Source organism: Chlorocebus sabaeus, chromosome 20 (genome assembly GCF_047675955.1).
Source record: "Chlorocebus sabaeus isolate Y175 chromosome 20, mChlSab1.0.hap1, whole genome shotgun sequence".
Taxonomy (NCBI): domain Eukaryota; kingdom Metazoa; phylum Chordata; class Mammalia; order Primates; family Cercopithecidae; genus Chlorocebus; species Chlorocebus sabaeus.
Window position 1 is genome coordinate 135,170,954 of NC_132923.1, and position 23,518 is coordinate 135,194,471.

At 59.1% G+C, this 23,518-nt stretch overlaps 1 protein-coding gene across 1 annotated transcript; it reads right to left on the reverse strand.

Moving 5' to 3' along the window:
• Nucleotides 1–91: 91 nt before the first annotated feature.
• Nucleotides 92–23,518, reverse strand: ATAD3A (ATPase family AAA domain containing 3A). Its single transcript, XM_037985209.2, has 16 exons — nt 23,205–23,518; nt 19,636–19,712; nt 18,301–18,402; nt 17,942–18,001; nt 16,626–16,695; nt 15,218–15,383; nt 14,915–14,984; nt 12,660–12,815; nt 11,969–12,025; nt 11,576–11,701; nt 11,145–11,269; nt 10,247–10,298; nt 7,836–7,906; nt 6,522–6,689; nt 4,920–5,028; nt 92–854 (listed from the first exon to the last, which is right to left on the reverse strand). Exons 1-16 carry the CDS (start codon nt 23,407–23,409, stop codon nt 708–710), a joined length of 1,761 nt encoding a protein of 586 aa, XP_037841137.2. The 5' UTR covers nt 23,410–23,518; the 3' UTR covers nt 92–707.

Consider the following 23,518-nt stretch of genomic DNA (forward strand, 5'->3'; position numbering starts at 1 on the left):
TCTCTGCCTCTTCTGTCACCTTTGACCCCAGGAGAACGCTAGGGGGCCCCGGAAACCCCACCCCGCGTCAGCCAAGAGACAGACACAGTGGTGAGGCACCTGTGGGACTTTATTAGGTAAACAGACCCCAGCTCCAGCCACAGGCTTGGACCGGCCAGCTGAGAGTGGCCTCAGACGCCCGGCCAGGCTCCCTCCTCCCGGCCACAGCCTGGGCATTCTCGGGGCCACCAGTGCGCACAGGGCCGGGGTATGCCGGCTGCAGTGGGGAGCAGGCTTCAGGCCGCCCCACCTCGGTCTGGTCCCGGCAGGACCCCAACACCCAGCTCTGCTGTGGGAGCCGAGAACAGAGACACCACCCGCCCCTCTCCTGCTGCCCTGGGGGCTCAGCCGGCACCCACCCTCCCCGTGACCTGGGCAGGGGCTGGGGTGCAAAGCCTCCCCTCCCACTCTGAGTCACATGGAAAATGCATCTCCCAAGTGTCTTAAGGGGCAGGAAGGAGGCCTGCCCCTCCCTAGCCAGTGCCCACAACAGGGGGTGTCCTGGGGGGCAGAACGGCCGACCCCCACCACAAGCTAACCTGGTGCACAGAGGCCCTGGGCACAGCCCTTCCCCATCCAGGAATATTTCCTAAATGTGCAGGGGCCGGAAGTTGGGGGTGGGAGGGGTCCGCTGATGGGCTCCGTGAGGTGTGGGTCTCGATGTGGACTCAGGATGGGGAGGGCTCGTCCCCGCGCCCAGGCCCTTCTGACTTCAGCCAGCACATCTTCTGCTGGTGCTGCTGGACAGCATCTTGCACACAGGCGTCCATCATGGCCTCGGTGAGGACCCCGTCCTCGGAGGCATACGCCGTGGCCTAGTGAGGAGAGAGGGAGCTGAGGGAGGCCGCCGTAGGAACCCCCCACCCCCAATGCACACCAGGTCCCCGAGGTGGGGAGGGGCCAAACCAGGGGCACCAGGACGGCCTCAGGGTGAAACACAGGCTTCCCACACCTCAGCAGAGCCCAGCATGCGTGTGGACACCAGGAGTGGCCCCTGCAGAGCCACAGCCCTGCCTACGTCCTCAACACTGCTGTTTCTCGATGACTTTCTAATACTAGAAAGCCCAAGGCCAAGCCCCACTGACAGCTGACCCAGGGCAGCTCCCCAGAGGCAGGGGAATTGCAGACCCTCTGTGTGTCTCAGCCGTAGCCAGGCAGCATCCCCAAGTGGCACTGCACCTCAGACCCTCAGACCCTGACCCTCACCGGCCGCCAGGGCAGAGGCAGCCACTGCCCACCTCAGGGCACCAAGGTCAACCCTGCCCCCACCTCCCTGTCCTCCTGGCACAGGGCTTGGCATCCAGCACACAGAGGCTGGAGCTGCTGGGACTGGGGCCCTTGGTGTTGCTTCAGGCAGCCTAAGGTCCAGCCCTTCTGCCATGGACAGGTCGCTCTGCATCCCAGTGCCAGTGAAAGGCGTGGAGTCCCCAAGGGGAGGCACCTGTGGGTCAGGGTCTGGGCATGGGGACGCCCACTGGGCACTATGCTCAGGAGTGCAACAGGACGCCTGGAGGAAGCACAGGGCGGGGGACGCTTCCCAGACAGCTGAGTGGGTCCCTAACCCCATCCTGGCTGTGCCTCCCAGAGGCAGGATTCATCTCACAGGGTAAAGGGGCGGCAGCGCACCATCCTCCCACAACACGGCTGCCACGACGGGACCTGCCATGGGGATGACCACGTGGTGCCCGTCCGCACTGGCAGCGCCCACACCTCGCCAAGAGCCACTGTGTGGGGAGACACTGACTGGAGCTGGACCACCACTGTGCGTCAGGGGCCCAGGACTGCTCAACATTTTTGGTCTTGAGCCGACCGAAGAGAGTTCAAACAGGTGCAGGAACCTTCAGGGTGCACCCAAGTGGCTGCACCTCACCCAGGGCCCAGTGGAGGAAAGGGGCTGAGCAGATGCTCACGGGGCCACCCCGCCAGGAAGCACGGGACCTGGCAGAGCCCACCAGAAGTGACAGCGAAATGTCACGTGGCCTCCTGGGTGGGATTCTGGGGCAAGACCCAGTCCCAGGTGGGCCAACAGTGACACATGACATTCACCACGTGGCAAGGCCCCGGGCTTGGGAGCTCTCTGTGCTACCCTTGCAACTTTTGTGGGAACCTAAAATCTTCAAACTATAAAAGGTCAAAGACAAGACCTGGACCTGATGTCTTCACATGTGAATTCACAAAACATGAAGAACCAGCAGCACTCCTCAAACTCTGGGACAAATTGAAGAACATTTCCTCACTCATCCTAGGAGGCCAGCATTACCCTGATATCAAACCCAGACAAAGACATCACAAGAAGAATGACAGGCCAATATCCCTGATGAGCATCACTGGCAAAGTCCTCAAGAAAATGCCAGCAGAATGAATTCAGCAGTATAGTTAAAGGACTCTACACCACGAAGAAGCAGGATTTATTCCTGGAATGCAAGGATAGTTCAACATACGAAAATCAGTCAACGTTCCACATACAAAATGTTTATACAAAAATCAATTGATATTAGCAGAGTGGAGGAAAGAAACCACATGACCATCTCATCTGATTTAGGAAAAGCATTCGACCAAATTCAACACCCTTTTATGAGAAAAACATTCAAGAGGCTGAGTGCGGTGGCTAACACCTGTAATCCCAGCACTTTGAGAGGACAAAGGGGGTAGATCACCTGAAGTCAAGGAGATCCACTGCCTTGGCCTCCCAAAGTGCTCTGATTACAGGTGTGAGCCACTGCGCCCAGCCCAAATTATTATTTATCTATTTATTTATTTTTGAGACAGAGTCTCGCTCTGTCGCCCACGCTGGAGTTCAGTGGCGCAATCTCGGCCCGCTGCAAGCTCTGCCTCCCGGTTCATGCCATTCTCCTGCCTCAGCCTCCCAAGTAGCTGGGACTACAGGCGCCCGCCACCAGACCGGTTAATTTTTTTTTTTTTTATTTTTTAGCAGAGACAGGGTTTCACTGCATGAGCCAGGATGGTCTCAATCAACTAACCTCATGATCTGCCTGCCTCGGCCTCCCAAAGTGCTGGGATTACAGGTGTGAGCCACTGCACTGGGCCAGCCCAAATTATTATTAGTTTTAGTTTTAGTTTTTTGAGATGGAGTCTCACTCTGTTGCCAGGCTGGAGTGCAGTGGCGTGATCTCGGCTCACTGCAACCTCTGCCTCCTGGGTTCAAGCAATTCTCCTGCCTCATCCTCCCAAGTAGCTGGGATTACAGGCATGTGCCACAACACCCAGCTAATTTTTATATTTTTAGTAGAGATGGGGTTTCACCATTTGCCCAGATGGTCTCCATCTCTTAACCTTGTGATCCGCCCGCCTTGGCCTCCCAAAGTGCTAGGATTATAGCTGTGAGCCACCACACCCGGCTTATTACTATTTTTTTGAGATGGAGTCTCACTCTGTCACTCAGGCTGGAGGACAGTGGCACCATCTCGGCTTACCACATCCTCTGCCTCCTGGATTCAAGAGATTCTCCTGGCTCAGCCTCCTAAGTAGCTGGGACTATAGGCATGTGCCACCAACATGCCCGGGTAATTTTTGCATTTTTAGTAGAGGTGAGGTTGGCCATGTTGGCCAGGCTGGTCTTGAACTCCTGGCCTCAGGTGATCCTCTTGCCTCAGCCTCCCAATGTGCTGAGATTACAGGCATGAGTCACTGTGCCCGGCCCAAATTATTCTTATTTTTTAAGACAGGGTCTCGCTCTGTTGCTTAGGCTGGAGTGCAGTGGCACAATCACAGCTCACTGCAGCCTCTGGCTCCTGGACTCAAGTGATCCTCCCACCTCAGCCTCCCAAAGCAGCTGGCATTACAGGCATGCACAATTAGGACCGGCTAATATTTTTATTTTTTGTAGAGATGGGGTCTCCCCTTGTTTTCCAGGCTGGTCCTGAACTCCTGGCTTCAAATAATCTGGCTGACTTGACCTCCCCAAATGCTGGGAACACAAACGTCAGCCACCACCATGCCTGGCCTCTGCTTGCTTAGTTGTGGAAACAGACGTGGTCCCAAGTGGGGATGGCCTGGAACAGAGACCTCAGCTGGCCCACAAGGATGGGGTTTGAGATCTGGAGCTCTTTGTCACAGCGGCATAACCCAGCCTGTGCTGACTAATACAGCCCCTATAGACCCCGGCTGCAATGTTTAAATCAAGGTAGTTGGCTACTTCATTAATCTGACACACATTCATTCAAAAGCACTACTAGGTTGAGTGACCAGGTTGTCACACAGACTCTGCAGACCCCAGAGGCGGCGATGCCTGTGTGTGGCCATGGCGCCTTTGGCCCCACAGACCTAGTTTTGCTTTTCCAGCAACCTCCAAAGACCAAAGCTTTCTGGATGGCCACGCCCACACTCTTGTGAGTCCCGGCTCCCCGTCCCTGGAGCAGCCACGGAGCTGCAGGAGGGGGGCCTCCAAGGAACAACTGGCTGTGGGACAATCAGAGGCCACTCCCACCTGTGTGTCAAGCAGGACCAAGCCCAGGGATTTGGTCCAGAAAACACGACGTTCCTCCATCCTGACCCCCCAACTCACACAGGGCCTGTCCTGACGAGCATTTACACCAGGAGGTGTCTGTTGGCCAAGGTGAGAGTCTGAAGCCTCCCGCCCCACCTGGCAGAGCGCAGGCTACTGCAACGCTGGACGGGCTTCCAAAGAGCCCCGTGTGACTGTCAGCCACCAAAATGGGCCCCCCCTTCCTGAGGGCATGAGCAGGGGTGCGCCACCATGTGGAGTGGCCCAACTGGGGTGGGTGCCCCGTGTCACGTCTGTGCACAGAAAACCCCTCAACAGAAGCTCCCGCATGACACTGGTGCTGGGACAGGCACAACTGGCCGTCTCCACAGCAGCTGGGCTCCCGTCTGGGTGGGTGAGCCCGAGCCTGACTCACCTGCCAGGACACAGCCAGCTGAGCGATCTCCCTGCCCGACATGCCCTCCGTCAGCCGAGCGATCTCCGAACACTTCCTCCCGTAGTCAAACTGGGCCAGCTTCAGACGCCTGGGGAAGGAGTTCCCAAGTGGGCCGGCCAAGGCAGCGGCTCCCACACCACGAGGTGGGGGCTGGAAGACACGCAGCCAGGCGGGCACCCATGCCAGATGTCCCCTTGGGAGGGGCCCTCTCCCTGTGACAGCCCAGCTCTGCATCCCCTGTCTGCTGCAGGCCAGGCCCAGACTGAGCAGGAAGAGAGCGGCTGCAGGGCCTGGAGATAGCCCCAACCACTCCTCACAGCAGCCCTGCCCACAGCTGCTCACACAGCACCGCAGGACGCATGGCCTTTACGCTGGGAGTGGCGAGCCCTGACTTCTAGAAAAGCACCTGCCTGAAGGCCACAGACGCCAAGTCATGGTGCCAGGGCTACGAGCAGCTGTGGGGGCGGGGGGAGCCCAGGGTAGGGGAGGGCATAGGGAAACAGGCCCAGACAGCTGGGCTGGCATGGAGCAGGTCGCAGTGGCAACCAGGCTCTCTTTTGTCGTCACTGGCAACAGCAGGGATTTGGGTCACGTGCACAAAAGGACTCAGAAACCAGGGCCCTGGGGACGCCAAGAAGTGGAGCAGCCTCTGTTCATCTGGAGTGTTCCTGAGGCAGCAGCGTGTGGCCCCAGGGCCCCTCATCACCTGGAGGGCTCTGCCCGCCGTGCCTGCTGCACCCACCGCCAGCGACAGGGAGCTTGATGGCCTCAAGGCACAAGTGCAGCCAGAGCAGCGCCCCACACCATGAGGCTCCAGGGCCGGGCGTGGCAGCTGGAGGAAGGCCAGGCCGGCAGCCAGCAGGCGACCATGAGGAGCCTCTCTCTCCAATCCCGACATGGGGGTCTCAGAGCAACATTCCACGTCACCTCCCATCGGGGTGGCTGGGCACAGGAATTCCTTACAGCCTTCCGTGGAGTGAAGAGGAATGGAAAAGAGGCCAGGCATGGTAGCTCACATCTGTAATCCCTGCACTTTGGGAGGCTGAGGAGGGTGAATCACTTGAGGTAAAGAGTTCGAGACCAGCCTGGCCAATATTGTGAAACCCCGTTTCACGATACTAAAAATAAAAAAAAAAATTAGCCAGGCATGGTGGTGGGTGACTATAATCTGAGCTACTCAGGAGGCTGAGGCAAAAGGACTGTTTGAACCCAGGAAGCAGAGGCTGCAGTGAACTGAGATCATGCCACTGCACTCCAGCCTGGGGGACAAGAACAAGACTCCGTCTCAAAAAAAACCAAAAAAAGGAATGTTGAAGGTTTGTAAGTGATGGTGAACTCTGCCCCCAAACCCAAGGAGATGCCACCAGGCTGTTCTCAGGTGGTGATGAAGAAAGGGGGGCGGGACCTCCCTGGATGTGGCCTCTAGGACCCTTGGGGCCCACAGGCTCCTGTGCAAAACTACAGGACAGGGAGGCGGTGCCCACCCCTGTGATGGGACCTGCTGGGAGCGTCTGGAGAGCAGGGGCGAGGTGGGCCTGAGCGAGGGTCCCTGGACAGGGGCGGGTGAGGCGGGACACTTACTGTTTTCCTTCTGTGGCCGGCTTAAGAACATACTTGTCAAAATACATTCTCACCAGGCGCTCCCGCTCCTCCTGCCGCGGCAGGTCGAAGTGAACCATCACGTCAATGCGGTCGTTGATGGCCCAGTCGAACTGCTCGGGCTGGTTGCTGGCCAGGACCAGCATGAACCTGCGGGGTGGGGATGAGGATGCTGGGGCTGGTGGCCGAGCTGCACGGAGGGGAACGGGCCGCCTCAGCCCCCACAGGAAGCATCTAAAGTAGCAAGAAACACGAGGACGCAGGCACAGCCCTGGTCGGCCGCCTGCCCCACCATACCCAGCTGTCCCTCCGCCCGGCTTCCTGGGCCTCTGTTCTTGCCCCATATGGTGCTTCCCTGCTGATCCTCGCCTAGCCTGATAGGCAGCACCAGGACCACCACTCCTCCTGCTGCCCGAGCCCCGCCGTGCTGGGAGCAGGGATGCGGGACCCAGAGTCCATGTCAGGAGTGGCCACATGAGCCAGGAGCAGGACCTCGGGGTCCCAGGTGCAGCGGAGGCTCAGCAGGGCCCCAGCCCTGTCTCTCTGGGAAGGACCTGAGCCAGGGCTCCAGGGAGCGTCTACCAGCAGAAGCTGAGCCAGGGAGACCAACATGCCTGAGGGGTCGGCCACGGCCGCCTGGCACGACTTGATCCTCCGTGTGACACGTGACTGGGGCTGGAGGGGCCCAAGAGACTAAAAAACTCAAACTTAGGGGATTTGGAAGGAAGTAGGGAGCCTGCCGTGGGGTGATCCCCATACTGGGGACCTCAGGGCAGCAGCTCACGGAGGACGCACAATGTGGGGAGGCCCCCAGGCCTGGAGGGTGCACCCCTGTTCAGCATCTGGGTCGGGGGGCCAAGGCCCCAGGCTCCGCCCAAACACACAGGACCTGCTCGTGCCCAGCTTCCCGTGGGAGCAAACGTGTCTCCATCTCCCACCCCAGGGCACCCTCACCCTCCAAGGGAGACCCAGCAGAGCCTCAGACCATCAGACCACCTCCCTTGCCGGCACAGGACCGCAGAAACCCAGGGGCAGAGGGACCTGCAAGCTGGGGCGGCATCGCACAGGGCCGTGAGGACAGGACTGACTCCGGCTCTGCCCAGGAGGCCCCCGCGTGTTCCTCAGTGACGCCCCATGCTGTCCCGAGCTGGGCCGTTCCCAGGGGACATCCGAGGTGGACACGCTGAGGCCACGGGTGCTGCCCAGCACTGCGATCCAGGGCCCCTGAGGTCGCTTGGTGGGAACCAAGGGCGATGGCTGCACAGCCCTACCCGGGGGTCTAGGATGCTCCCTCACTTGTTGCTGTGCTGGCCCGTGCGGTACAGGAAGGCGTTCAGTGTGGCCCGGAGGTCCTCGCTTATCTTCTCCTACAGAGAAGGTTCTAGCTTTAGACACCATGAGCAAAGCCTTGTAAACAGCCACAGCAGAAGGTCCCACAGGCCTCCCTCCTGCAGGGAGCAGGGACGCGGCCACACTTTCATGGATCTAAACTCAAAAGCCTGACCAGGGCCAGGGACGGTGGCTCATGCACATAACCCAGCATTTTGGGAGGCTGAGGCGGGCAGATCACCTGAGGTAGGGAGTTTGAGGCCATCCTGGCCAACATGATGAGACCCCTGTCTCCACTAAAAGTACAAAAATTAGCCAGGGTAGTGGCACACCTGTAGTCCCAGCTACATGGGAGGCTGAAGCAGGAGAATCACTTCAACCTGGGAGGCAGAGGTTGCAGCAAGCTGAAATTGCACCACTGCACTCCAGCATGGGCGACAGAGTGAGACTCTGTATCAAACAAAAACAAAAACAAAAACAAAGAAAACCCTGACTGGGCATGGGGGCTCACGTCTGTAATCCCAGAACTTCAGAAGGTCAAGGCGGGAGCATCTCTTATAGCCCAGCCTGGGTAACGAGGGGAACCTGGGAGGCAGAGGTTGCAGCGAGCTGAAATTGCACCGCTGCACTCCAGCATGGGAGACAGAGTGAGACTCTGGGGAAAAAAAAAAAAAAAAAGCCTGACCAGGCGTGGGGGCTCACATATGTAATACCTGCACTTCAGAACGTCAAGGCGGGCAAATCTCTCTAGTTCAGAAGTTCGAGCCCAGTCTGGGCAATGTGAGGAAACTCCATCTCTACTAACATTACAAAAAAATTAGCCGGGCATGGCACTGTGCCCCTGCAGTCCTGCCTACGCGGGCGGCTGACGCAGGAGGACGGCTTGAGCTCGAGAGGTCAAGGCTACAGTGAACTGTGATCGTGCCACTGCACTCCAGCCTGGGCGACATAGACCCTGTCTTAAAATGATAATTAAGGCCGGGCGCGGTGGCTCAAACCTGTAATCCCAGCACTTTGGGAGGCCGAGACGGGTGGATCACGAGGTCAGGAGATCGAGACCATCCTGACTAACACGGTGAAACCCCGTCTCTACTAAAAAAAATACAAAAAACTAGCCGGGCGAGGTGGCGGGCGCCTGTAGTCCCAGCTACTCGGGAGGCTGAGGCAGGAGAATGGCGTGAACCCGGGAGGCGGAGCTTGCAGTGAGCCGAGATCCGGTCACTGCACTCCAGCCCGGGCGACAGAGCAAGACTCCGTCTCAAAAAAAAAAAAAAAAAAAAAATGATAATTAAAAGGCTGGGCGATGGCCGGGCGCGGTGGCTCAAGCCTGTAATCCCAGCACTTTGGGAGGCCGAGACGGGCGGATCACAAGGTCAGGAGATCAAGACCATCCTGGCTAACAAGGTGAAACCCCGTCTCTACTAAAAAATACAAAAACCTAGCCGGGCGAGGTGGCGGGCGCCTGTAGTCCCAGCTACTCGGGAGGCTGAGGCAGGAGAATGGTGTGAACCCGGAAGGCAGAGCTTGCAGTGAGCTGAGATCCGGCCACTGCACTCCAGCCTGGGCGACAGAGCAAGACTCCGTCTCAAAAAAAAAAAAAAAGGCTGGGCGTAGTGGATCACGCATGCAATCCCAGTATTTTGGGAGGCTGAGGCGGGAGGATCATTTGAGGTCAGGAGTTTTTGACCAGCCTGACCAACATGGTGAAACCCCATCTCTATTAAAAATACAAAAAAACATAACTGGGTTTGGTGGCAAAAGCATGTAATCCCAGCTACTTAGGGGGCTGAGGCAGGAGACTAGCTTGAATCAAGGAGGTGGAGGTTGCAGTGAGCCAAGATTGTGCCACTGCAAGCCAGCTTAAGCCATAGAGCGAGACTTCCTCTCAAATAAATAAAAATAAAAAGAGACCAGGGCATCCGGGTGTGGTGGCTCATGCCTGTATCCCAGGACTTTTGGAGGCCAAGGAGGGCGGATCACCTGAGGTCAGGAGTTTGAGACCAGCCTGGCCAACATGATGAAACCCCGTCTCTACTAAAAATAGAAATACTGTCTGGACATGGTGGTGGGCACCTGTAATCCAAGCTACTTGGGAGGCTGAGACAGAAGAATTGCTTGAACCCAGGAGGTGGAGGCTGCAGTGAGCCGACATTGTACCCCTGCACTCCAGCCTGGCTGCAGAGAGATTCCATCTCAAAAACCAAAACAAAAAAAACTTCAAAAGCCATAACTTAACTTCCAGCTGACCTAAAAAATGCTGTTTTTCACACAAAACTTAGAGAAAAAGACATTGATCAGAGGGCTGCAGCCTGGCCCAGGGACACGGCTGTGTCCACTCCACCACCCCCATGGTCAGACAGAGACTTAGCGACACTCACGGTGGCTCGCTTCCGAAGGAAGGCGTCCGCTTCATCCACGAAGAGCAGGAGGCTGTGAACGAGAGGGAGGCCCAGCACGGCGAGAGTGACACCTGGAGCGGCCCACAGCAGCGTCCGGCTGTGGCGGGAGCAGGCCGAGCGGGCAGATCCCCAAGGGGTGTAGCCTCTGCCCCATCGGGAGCCCTAAGTCCTGGATCTGACAGAAGCCCATCAGCCTGGCCTCTGGGCAGCTGACCACGGCCCAGCGTCACAAGGCCCCGGGAAGCCAATGGCACACGGGGGCACCACACTCTGCTCCACAGGCTTCTCCCCCACAAGGCCCAGTGCAACGCTGAAGGCTGCTCAGAGTCCACACCAGGGGCAGGATCTTCTAAAGTGAAAGGTCAAAGGCCAGAGGGGAGGGTGCCAGCCACGAGGAACGTGGTGCCAACGCGGACAGCTGAGGTCGCAGGGTGCCCAGGCTGTGCCCTGCGTGGGGTCACTGTGGGACTTATCGAAGGGTGTGTGCCATGTTGTCTTCGGCTGACTTCTAAATGGTTCTACCAAAAGGAGCCGGTGCCCACGCCCACCTGCACGCATGTCAGAGGGAGGACAGCCGTGGAGGTGGCGCCCCTGCAGCTGTGAAGACCCCTCTCCCTTACACCCACCCACCTCCCTTCTGCCCTGAGCCAAGTATCCCACTGGCAGCCTCCGCACGCTGGGGGCCTCGTGTCCACCAGGGTCTACACTCAGGGGACCTTCCCTCCGGGGGACCCTCCGCCGGGCGTCCTGCGTGGCCACAAGGACAGAGCTGCAGAAAGACCACGACGTCCCAGAAAGCCACCTGGACCCCCTTCCCCGAAGGCAGCCTGCTGGGCCGCAGTGAAAGGCCTGGGTGCATGCTGTGGGGACGTCTCACCCGCGCCGGCTGGTATTGGCCCAGTCAAACAGCTTGTGCATGGCAGTCACGCCTTCCCGCCCCATGGGGGCCACGTCCCCGCCTGTCATGATGGCGTAGTCCATGCCCGAGTGCACGGCGAGTTTCTAGACAGGAAGAGTGAGGGGAGACAGAACAGATGTTCCCTCCGCCTCTGCAAAGCCTGCACACTCCACCCAGAGTGTGGAGCCCCTGCCGGTCATCTCTGACTGGAAGCCATGGCCTGCCAAATAGGAGACGTCCCCTGCCTGGAAGATGGGAGGCGCTCTTACCCACATCAGCACCCTCAACCTACATGAGGGCGGACAAAGGCCTAAGGGGAGTCCACTCCCCAGGCGGCCGACCCCCAGACACCTGCAGGCAGGTGAGACCCCAGTGGCCCCTGGCCCACCTGCGCAGCCAGGTGCTCTCACCTTGGCAAACAGCGTCTTCCCGGTGCCTGGCGGCCCGTACATCAGGACGTTCCTGTACAGGCTGCGGTTCTTCTTCGTGTTCCTTGTTGCTATGGCAATGTCGCGCACCCGCGCTTCCAGGCTGGGCTGCCGGGGAAGACGGGGACTTGGGGGACACACTCAGGGCCCACAGAAGCCTTGGGAGTAGGGGCTGTGGCAATGCCCTGTTGTGGACTCCACTCCTCGGGGTGCCACCCAGCTGACAGACAGCCTATCCTCGGCACGGTCCAAGCGGTCGCATCTCAGAAGCCAAAAGCTCCTCGGCACCACCACGAGTGCCAGCAAGGGCCACAGCACGGCCCAGCTCTGGGGACCCCTGCCTGCACCTCCCCGGTCCCAGGCACACCGACTTACACTCAGCACAACACCCTCCAGCGCGTCCTGGGGCCGACTGAGGAGCCGCCGGCTGACCTGCCGGAGGGGAAGGGGAAGCGCCATTGGGTCACCTGCCACAGCCATGGCACAGCCACCAACGCACAGACACGCTCAGTAACACACCGAAACGGAGCTGCCCCAAAGCACAACCAGGACTGGCCAGGACCTGGAACCCTATCCCACTGGGAGACTGGGTGACTGTTGCAGGGATTGGGGGCATTTTCCAGTTCCTTATTGACTTTTATTTCATTAACCACCCACCAAGTGACCTGTGGAGACCCCACCACCCCCGTGTGGAGAGCAGGCACCTGGAGGGCTGGCCAGAGGCACGGCTCCCCAGGGAGGCCGCCAGACACCATGGCCTGTAGCAGCTTCCCCGACACACACCAGCACACCCAAGTCCCGGGACTTGCAAGGACCCCGATGTGCTCCCAGGCCCCATCAAGAGCCCCAAGCAGGGGAGACCGAGGCAGACGGGGCAAGAGTCTCACTGATGCAGACCCGAGCTACAGCGCTGGACAGGAAAACCCAGGCGTGAAGGAGCGTGCAGCTGTCTGTCATCCGGGGAAAAGGGAAGGACAGGAGGGTGTGCACGGGTGGGCTCTGCTCGTGGGGCAGAGGGGACTCAGCCAGGAACCGCACTCAGGGAGGACCAGGCCCGAGCCGCTACCTGGAAGGGGTGCTGTAGCGCCTCCAGCACCGTGATGCGGGACGTCTCCCTCACCAGGGACGGCTTCCACAGCCGAGCCTCGATGAAGCGGGCCGCCGCGGCTGTCCCATTCTTGGCAGAGTAGACCCCGCCAGCCAGCAGCGTCAGTCCAACCACCTGCAGCAGAGACACGGCACTGGCGTGCCTGCCCCACCCTCCCTCCCTCCTAGAGCGGGACATGCACGGGGCTGCCCCACCCTCTCTCCGCCCAAGGGAGAAGCACAGGGCTGTGTGCTGGCAGCACAGGAACCCGAATTCCCGGCCCCGAATCCCACAGCCCTGCGGTTACAGGAGGCAGGCGGGGCCGTCACAGCGCCTTCACTCAGGGCCATTTTCTCTGCAACTGGCAGCATAAATCCTGCAAAGCCCGGGTCACTGAGCAGGGCCCTGGGCAGACCCAGCTGGATATGTCACAGGGCCACACCCTCTGCTACTTTCTTGGCCACTAAAATGGTACTTTATTCCTGGAAAACAAGGCGAACCCGAAATCTCTGACTCGTTTTAAAAATCAGTTACGCCGGCTGGGCGTGGTAGCTCAGGCCTGCGATCCCAGCACTTTGGGAGGCTGAGGCGGGTGGATCACCTGAGGTCGGGAGTTCGAGGCCAGCCTAACCAACCTGGAGAAACCCTGTCTCTACTAAAAAACAAAAAATTAGCTGGCCATGGTGGCACATGCCTGTAATCCTGTCTATGTAGAGGCTGAGGCAGGAGAATCGCTTGAACCCGGGAGGCGGGGGTTGCAGTGAGCTGAAACCGTGCCATTACACTCAAGCCTATGCAACAAAAGCAAAAGTCTGTCTCAAAAACAAACAAAAACGTAGGTCAGGCCTGGTGGCTCACCCATGTAATCCCAGCACTTTGGGAGGCCAAGACGGGCTGATCACTTGAGGTCCGAAGTTCGTGACCAGCCTGGCCAATGTGGTGAAACCCCATCTCTACTAAAAATAGAAAAACTGGCCTGGCCTGGTGGCACAGGCCTGTATTAGCTGGGCGTGGCGACGTGAGCCTGTAATCCCAGTCACTCGGGAGGCTGAGGCAGAACTGCTTGAACTGGGGAGGTGCAGCTTGCAGTGAGCCGAGATGGTGCCACTGCACTCCGGTCTGACCACAGAGCAAGACCTTGCCTCTAAACACAAATACACAAAACTCAACGGTGCATTAAGCAGCTCCCTCATGTTCTCACGTGACGCCGTCTCACCAACATGGGCGGAAACACCACCGGCGACATTCACCGTCACACTGGCGAGGCCACGGGCAGGCGCTGCAGTCACAGCACAGGGCACCCGCACCACGGCAGAGCAACTGCCCACTGTGTGCCAGGCACCTACTGTGTGCTGGGCACGGGGGGACGGAGGACACAGCTGTGTGCTACGTAGTGCACCACCACAGCAGGCTGGAGCCTGAGCACAGAAGAGTGAGGCTTTAAACGAGAGGAATCTGTGAACTTCAAACTCTCAGGGTTTTATAAGGGACTAAAGAAAGTTTTTGCAAAATGGAGTCGGGGTCTTTTTTTGTTTTTGAGAAGGAGCCTCGCTCTGTGGCCCAAGCTGGAGTACAGTGGCAGGATCTCGGCTCACTGCAACCTCCATCTCCCGGCTCACGTGATTCTCCTCCCTCAGCCTTCTGAGTAGCTTGGACTACAGGCGCCCGCCACCATTCATGGCTAATTTTTTGTATTTTTTTTTTTTTTTTAGTAGAGACGGGGTTTCACCGTGTTAGCCAGGATAGTCTCGATCCCCTGACATCGTGATCCGCCTGCCTCTGCCTCTGCCTCCCAAAGTGCAGAAATCACAGGTGTGAGCCACCACTCTTGACAATTTTTTTCTTGAGACAAGGATTTGTTCTGTCGCCCAGGATGGAGTGCAGTGGTGCGATCTCAGCTCACTGCAGCTGCAACCTCCCTGGGTTTAAGTGATCCTCCTACCTCAGCCTCTCGAATAGTGGGACCATAGACGCTGCCACCACACCCAGCTAATGTTTGATTTTTTTGTAGAGGTGGAGTCTCACTGTGTGGCCCAGGCTGGCAACTGTGTTTTCTTCTTCCAGCTTGAGAAGGGAGAAGCAGCCGTGGCCAGCAGGTACAACGTGGGTTTGCTCTGTGCTGGCAGAGCGCCAGGGCCTGTGCAGAGCCAGCAGGGACAGGACCCAGGGCTCCAGGAGGCCCACACGGGCTGCCCCTCAGCCACCTCCCAGCCCTGTTTTATAAGAATGTTTACCGTGGCTGTCACTTTCTTCCGGTCTGTCAAAAAGGCATGGAATCCTTCCCCAAACAAGGTGCCAGCCGTCCTGTGGGGAAAGCAGCGATATGACCAGGACGGACAAGAAGATCCACGCCACGTAGCAAGAGCAGGTTGAGGCCCTGAGATGGCGGCCCGGCCTTGCCAGGACAGAGGGGCAGTGACCCCACCAAGGAGCCAGCCTACGGCGGCCAGCCCTGGAAGAGCTGGAGAGCCCCAGGAACAGCGACTCACACCTGCGGGGCTCCGTCTGCAGCCAGCATGGGCCTCGGCAGCGCTCACCTGATGGACTCCAAGACGGTTTGACGGTGCTCGGCCGCCTTGAGGTGGATCTGCTCGCGGATGATGTCTGCGTTCTCTCGTTCGGCCTTGGCGCGTGCCCGGGCCTCGGCCTCCACTCGCAGTATCTCGTTCTTCTGCCGCAGCTCCATCTCCCGCTCCACGGTGGCTGCCCCAGAGAAGCAGGGCAGCTCAGTGCCACGCAGTGCAGCACGTCTGCCTCCGTCCACAGGGTGGACAGCCCCATGCCACGGACCGGCCCACACCACTGGCAGGCCAAGGCCACGGACAGGCCCACGCCGCCACCAGGCCCACGCCACGGACAGGCCACCACAGAGCAGCCCTGGCCACGGACTGGCCCAGGCCACTGACAGGCCCACACTGCCAATAGGCTAAGGCCATGGACTGGCTCACGCTACGGACAAGCCCAGCCCATGGGCAGGCCCATACCACAGCCCGCACCATGCCATGGACAGACACACACAGGCCTTTGTAGGAACGGTGCACATGCCGGCCCTGCCCGTGGATCAGGGCCCCTGAAATCCGACCCAGAGGCCCAGGCACCTTGTCAGGACGTTCGCTTTAACGCAAAGAACTGGAATGTGGAGTTCCCAGAGAAGCCCCCCTCACACAGAAACACAGCTGTCAGAACTCGGAGGCGCGTGCCGTGCCGTGTCGGGCTATGGAATAGTAAACGTGCACACCTCACCACAAGCCCATCCCGGTAAAGTGGTGACAAACATTCGCCTGGGGCCCTCACCGACAATGCCACGTGGCACCAAATACCTGTGCTCCTCATCGGGGACAGTAAAGCAAAGACAGTAAACAGGACAGTACAGACCCATGTTCGAAGCAGAACACAGAGACTCACGCCTGTAATCCCAGCACTGTGGAAGGCCAAGGCAGGTGGAGAACGAGGTCAAGAAGTTCAAGACCAGCCTGGTCAACATAGTGAAACCCTGTCTCTACTGAAGATACAAAAAATTAGCCGGGTGTGGCGGCAGGCACCTGTGATCCCAGCTACTCGGAAGGCTGAGGTAGAACTGCTTAAACCCAGGAGACGGAGGCTGCAGTGAGCTGAGATTGTGCCACTGCACTCCAGCCTGGGTGATAGAGTGAGACTCCAGCTCAAAAAAAAAAAAAAAAGGCCCATGTTCTTCCCATGAAGTGAAGCAGCTCCTGCCCTCCCCGCACAGGCCCTGGTGTCTGGTCGCAGACAGAGGTGTCTTCCGAGAGGGAGTCCTACCCCAGGAAGCCCCAGCAGCCTTGCCCACTGCATTGGTAGCTATGAGGGGCTCAGGCTCAGTGCACGCCGGGTAAGTGTCTGTCAGGCGCTGAGGTCCACGAGCAGCCCCCGCTCTCCATGCTGCCACCGCGGCCTCTGCCCCAGCCAGGAGAGCAGACAGCCTACCTCGCCGCATGGCCTCCTGCTTCTGCACTGACTCCTCCTGCTTCCGTAAATTCTCCTCATTGAGAAGTTGCTGAGAAGAAGCCGCAGAAAAAGAGAAAAGCCTTTAAAACCAGAAAAATGCTCAGCACCAATCCAGAGGTTGTGTCTGCCCCAGGACCGGGGGCTCCAAGCGTCCCGCACACCTGGGGGCCTGCAGATGCCACAGCCTGACACAGACACGGGTAACATCGGCCGGGACGGCAGTCGCTGAGGGGCTGCTTTCAGAACCCAAACTCCCCAGCGGCAGAAACAGCCCCCACTGCGGCTTCCCTGAGAAGGGCCACTGCGTGGCCGACCTCCCAACACCACCGCCCTGATTCACGCGGTGCTGAAGGAAGCCGCTGTCTTCTGCCAGTTAAACATTAAAGCTACAATGGCCACAACAGGCAACACGTGAACCCCGCCTGTGAGCTCAGGACTGAGGGCAACGGGCCCTAAGGAGTGGGGAGCAGATGTCACCCAGGCTTTTCTGATGGGCCCAGAGACCTGCTCTCTGCCACTGACCAGCCATCACAAGCACAACTCCCCACGCTGCCAGCTGGGCACCCGGGTGGGAGACAAGGAGGCTCCACGTGCCTGGAGAGACCATGCAGGGGTGTGCGGGGGTGATTCTGCCCGTGTGGGGTGTATGCGCAGGGGGTGTGTGTGCCCGTGGTGGGGTGTGTGCCCATGCAGGAGGGGTTATGCATGCCCATGTGGGTGTGGGCGGGGGTGTGTGTGCCCATGTGCGAGTGTGTGTGCCCATGTGCGAGTGTGTCTGTGTGCCCATGTGCGAGTGTGTCTGTGTGCCCATGTGCGGGTGTGTGTGCCCATGTGCGGGTGTGTCTGTGTGCCCATGTGCGAGTGTGTCTGTGTGCCCATGTGCGGGTGTGTGTGCCCATGTGCGGGGATGTGTACGTGCCCGTGTGCGGGGTGTGTGTCCATGTGTGGGGTGGTGTGTACTTGTGTGCAGGGTGTGTGTGCCCGTGTGTATGGGGGTGTGTTTGCGGGTGTGCGTGTGTGGGCCTCTATGGGGGTGTGTGTGGGCCTATGTGAGCAGGGAGTGTGTGTGTTCCCGTGGGGGGGGTGCCTGTGTCTCCCTGTACGTGTGTGCACACCTCTCTGCATGTGTGCCTGTGCCCGTGTGCCGGTGCGTCTGTCCGGGAAGTTTCCCCGGCACTAGCACCCACCATCAGCAGCCCCAGCGTTCTTGCCCCACGGCCTCTGACCCACCGACCGGTACGAAGCCGCCTACATTCTCAGGGACGCAGGCGCCTCGCAGGGAAGGCTCAGCTCACCTGCTGCTTCAGTTGCTCCTCGTAGCGCTGCCGGGCCAGCTTGTCTTGATACTGGGCCCTCTGGGGGAGAAGAGGGCGGCAAGGACACATCTCAGCCGGGAGCTGCACTCAGGGCCGACCCGGCCGGGCATCGGGACTCCCACGCGCCATCGGCCTCGCACAAACATGGGGGGGCGGGGACCTCCCGTCCGACTCAGCACTGAGGGACTTTGCAGGTCTTAGGCGTTTGTGCAAGGCTGTTCCAAGGGCAGCTCTAAAGGCTGACTCCAGAGCGCCCGGGACCGCGCCCGGCTCCCAGTCCTGCCCCGAGCCATCCCCTGGAGTCAGGCGGCCTCCCTCGCGGCCTCTCGCGCTCTTACGGCCTGGTGCTGCCGCGTCTCCTCGCTCAGGGTCTTCCTCCTTTCCTCGGCCTGCGCCCGGATCTGCTCGCTCCTGAGCTGCTCCACAGCGGCCTCGTACTCCTGCAGAGCACAGCACCCACCACGTGGGACTTCTCAGGGCTGGCGCTGCCCGACAGTCCCTCCTGTGTCTGCACGGGCCCTGGCACGGCAGAGACTCCGTACGCGGACTAGTGTGTGCAGCAGGCTCGGGGCTTCCAGCTGCATCTGCACCCAGGCTCAGGCCCTGGGGGAATCCAGACCCGCAGGCAGAGAAGCACCAGCAGAAGCCTGCGAAGGCCCCCGGGGAAGGAGGCCGGACACCAACCCGACCCAAGGCTGTTTCTGGGCAGCTCTGGTCAGGTGCTCACTTTTGGACCGTGATGAGGGCAGAGCTCGTGCCTATTCTAGCAATCCTGCTGGGTGGGCCGGGCGTCATGGCTCCAGCCTACAATCCCAGCGCTTTGTGAGGTCAAAGTGGGTGGATCACCTGAGGTCAGGAATTAGAGACCAACCTGGACAACATGGTGAAACCCCATCTCTACTAATATAAAAATCAGCCAGTTGTGGTGGCGGGCTCTTGTAGTCCCAGCTGCTCAGAGGCTGAGGAAGGAGATTGAACCCAGGAGGTGGAGGTTGCAGTGAGCCGAGATCACGCCACTACACGCCAGCCTGGAAGACAGACTAAGACTCTGTCTATAAAAAAATAAAAATAATATGAAACAGGGTGGGCACAGTGGCACATGCCTGTAATCCCAGCACTTTGGGAGGCCGAGGCAGGTGGATCACTTGAAGTCAGGAGTTCGAGACCAGCCTGGCCAACATGGTGAAACCCTGTCTCTACTAAAAATATAAAAAGTAGCCAGGTGTGGTGGCGGGTGCCTATAATCCCAGCTATTCAGGAGGCTGAGAGAGGAGAATTGTTTGAACCCAGGAGGCGGAGGTTGCAGTGAGCCCAGAAGGCACCACAGAACTCCAGCCTGGGAAACAGACTCCGTTTCAACATAAATAAATAAAATAAAACAAAAAAATCCCGCTGAGCATAATGAAATGAGGTGAGAACCTCAAGAAGACCCAGGCCCTCTAGACGACCAGACACCCTCACCAACACTGGTCCTCCCTCTTGGGTGGCACTGCAGCAGCGTCTCTCACCTCCCCTTGTTTCCTTCTGTGAAATGAGGCGCCCAAGCTTGGCCCTGGGCCCCACTGCTGCCCATGTACACGTCGCTGGCCCTACCCACCGGCAGTAGCCCACCAATCTCCACGCCCAAACCCCACGTGCACCCCGGCCTCCCCACGCACGCCAGCTCCACTCACTTTGAGCTTGGACTGTTGCTCCAGCTGCAGCGTCTGCTCCTGCATCTGTGCCAGATTCAGGGCATCCTTGGCATAACCTGTGGATGCAGGGGCACGGAGGGCAGGTGTTAGGGTACCCGGATGCCACTGGGCAGGCATGCACATCAGCCAAGGGGCTTTCTGGAATCCACGGCCACGCCTCGACCTCAAAGCCCCAGCCCTGCCTCACCATCCTCCTTCCCAGTCAGACCTGGCGTGACGATGCCCCGTCCCCAGCACACGGGCTGGTGCATTTGTGGGGTTTTACCCCCCACGGACGGTCTCGGAGGGTCACATCGGGAAGGCCATCCCACGTGGACGGGAGGAGGCTATTTCCCAATTCAACAGAAAGTCAGGTGATGGCTAAAGGGTCCTCTATTTCTTCACGTTACAAACGCTTTTCCTAAGCTTCCAATGGCTATTGTCATTGATCTGCCATCAGGCACATGCAGGCAAGAAAGAGAATGAATAAGAACTGGATACCAGCCAACACGCTCAGGGTGACGAGGGCAAGTGTACGACAACGTCCCCAGTTACATTTTGTTCCTAGTGGGGAACTGACAGGTCGACGTTTGGGTGTTCTGGGACAGAAGTACGTATTCTCCGAGCTGCTGAGGCCTAAGCATCAGGTCTCAAAATTTTCTGGGATGACAGTTTTCCCATCACAAAATTTTACCATAAAAATCTTCTGGTCAAGCACGGTGGCTCACTCCTGTAATCCCAGCACTTTGAGAGGCTGAGGCGGTGGATCACTTGAGGCCAGGAGTTAGAGACCAACCTGACCAATGTGGTGAAACCCCATTTCTACTAAATATACAAAAATCAGCCGGGTGCAGTGGCGCACGCCTGTAATCCCAGCTACTCTGAGGCTGAGGTGGGAGGATGGCTTGAACCCCAGAGGCAGAGGCTGCAGTGAACCCAGATCATGTCACTACACTGCGGCTGGATAGAGAGAGACTTAAACAAATCTCCAGCCTGGCCAATGTGGCGAACCTCGTCTCTACTAAAGACAGAAAAAGAGCAGGGCACAATGGTACACGCCTGTGACCTCAGCTACTTGGGAGGCCGAGGCTGAAGAATTGCTTGAACCCGGGAGCTGGATGTTGCGATGAACCGAGGTTGCGCCACTGCACTCCAGCCTGGGCGACAGAGCGCATCTCCATATCAAATAAGTAAATAAATAAATACATCTTCTAACACAGAAAGACACGTCCGTAAAGCCGGCAGGGACCCCCGATGTTCCTGGGTTGGGGCTTTGTTCCCCCCGTCTCACTTTTTGAAGCCTTCAGAGTCAACTGCAGCAAACACACCACTACCTAGAGCTCAGCGTTTGTTCTCAGCTCAGGTGTAATTTTTGGAGGTGACTGACACAGACGTGAAGCGCCGTGGGGAGCACTCATTGCATTCAGACAGAGGCAGCGATGCTTTGGCGTGCGGGGTGGCTCTGCTTGGGCCTGTGGTTAGGCACGAACTGGCCTGACGGGCATCAGCGTCAGATTCCAGGAAGGAGCCTGGAGGCCAACCTCGGGGGCCCCAGTAACCACAGCACAGATGGGACAGGGACCTGCCTCTCAGGGAAGACAGTGCCAGGTCAATGGGTTTGGCTGGTGAGCTAAGGAAGCCAAGGGCTGAAGGGCCCCGGGGCCCTCAACCACTCTCACTCTGATCTAGAGGGGGCCGAGGGTGTGTCAGCCCCCAGGGTCTTGCCACAGAACAGTGACAGGAACGTGGGCATCACAGTGAGGCGCTCTGCCTATTCCTCCCGAGAGGACCTTTGGCTGGATTAAGCTGAGGCCACTCCCTCCCCTGAAAATGGCTCATTGACAGTTCCCACCCCCAGTGACTCTGGGGAGGATGAGAGGGGAAAGAGCAGGTCTGGGGCTCGTGTGGCCTCTCGTTATTAGAATGAGAACAACCATTCACCACCTTGGGGTGACCCTGTGCCAGGACGTGCTCCCAGCGCATGGATTCACACCCACTGGGCACGAGGGTCTCCTCCAGGCACCCCTCTGTGGAGGGCAGGGCGAGCGCTGGTGCTCACACAAACAGTTCTGGGACAATGTGCTGGTCTGGCTTCCAAGGACAGGCTGCAGGAGGGGTCAGGGAAGACCCTGGGAACGAGGTGGCATGGGGCTTTGCCTCCAGGGACAGAGGAGGCAGCCAGGCTGTGAGGAGGAGCCGCCTGTTTGCCCGGAGAGCAGCAAGGCCAAAGCAATGGGCTCCAGCCGAATCTCGGAGACCCTGCTGCCAGGAGAGGGGCACACAGGAAGCCAGGAGGGGACGGGCTTGCAGAGGGACTACCAGGCAGATGGGCATGGCAGGGAGCACCCGGGGAAAAAGAGGTCCAGGACGGAAAGGGAGCGGCAAACTTTGGAGAAACCTCTCTCACCAGCCAGCAGTCAGGCCAGGAAGGAGGGAAGGGATAAAAATGAAAGAATGAAAGAGTCCACACCTGGAACAGAATCCACAGGAAACAAAGACTGATGGAGGGCTCCCCCCCACGGTGCACCTGGCAGGCCCCGCTCGACCACAGAGAGGGCAGGCCAAGGCACTGGCAACCCAGGCAGAGCAGACTGCAGATCAGGGGCTCTGGGGCTGCCAGGACTGGAGCAACTCAGAGGCACAGGTCTGCACCATGGGAAGGAGGCCCTCGGCGGCCTAAGGCTGCTCAATCAGGCCTGTACCACTGATAACTAAGATTCAGCTTCTCGAAGTGGGACAAGTTTCGATCTCTAAGTGAAGTTAGCAGGTGAAAAGCCCCAGGAATTAGGACAGAAAGGAACCCTCCAAATGAGCCTGCAGCAAGAAAGTCCGTCACCAAAGTCCGCTGTCCTCTGAGGTGCCCTGAAGTCCAGCCCTTGATTCCCATCCTAACCTGATCATTAAAATTACCCAGCAAGGCCATGAGCAGTGGCTCACGCCTGTAATCCCAGCGCTTTGCGAGGCCGTGGTGGGGGAATCACCTGAGGCCAGAATTCAAGACCAGCCTGGCCAACATGGTGAGTGCTCACACCTGAGGGCCTTGGGTCAGGGATTTCCTCAAGTTGGGCAGCACGGCCTGACCTGCGGTTCACAGACCTCGCCGTGCAAACGCTAACGTCTTCCAACAAGAACTGCAAATCTGCTAGACTCTTGTTAGAACCAAATAACTCTCAAATATGCTTCCCTCGTTATATGGCAATTGCTAGCAACCAACCAACAAACCCATCTACCGACATGGCCACGCCTCGGCCTGCGCCACGTGGAGGCAGCAAGCACAGAAAGATCCCACGCACTCGGTGGTAACTGAAAGACCAGGGCCAGCCCCAGGCCCTGACCCTGTAACCCGTGAGCGCCACCTCCGCACCTGACCCGCTCTTGACAGCTGCAGAGGTGCAAAAGGGTGATGGAAAGAGTCTGATCCTCCCGGCACGCGAAACGGCTCCGGCCGGGGGTGCTCCGGGGGCGCAGTCTCCCCCGGGAAGTGGCTGCCGACAGCGGCGAGGAGCAGCAAGGGCCAGAGCTCCCGGCCCGGCCCGACCGTCCCACCCGCTCCGCTCCGCCGCACTCACGCGACTGCTCCAGCTCGCGGGCCGCCTTGGCGGCGCGCTCCAGGCCGGTGGGGTCGAAGTTGCTCCATTTGTCCTTGGGCGCCGGTCGGTCTCCCAAGACGCGGTCCCCGCCGCCCTCGGCTCCGGGCTGCGCGGGCGGCAAAGGCAGCGGCGGCCCCGCGCCTTCACCCCTGGGGCCCTTGTTAATGCCGAAAAGCCACGACATGCTCGCGCCGCCGCCGCCAGGACCCCAACCCGAGTCTGACTCGCGTGCGTCCGGGAGAAGCCTCCACGCGCCGCGAGCCGGTGGCCAAGACCACTGCGCAGGCGCGACA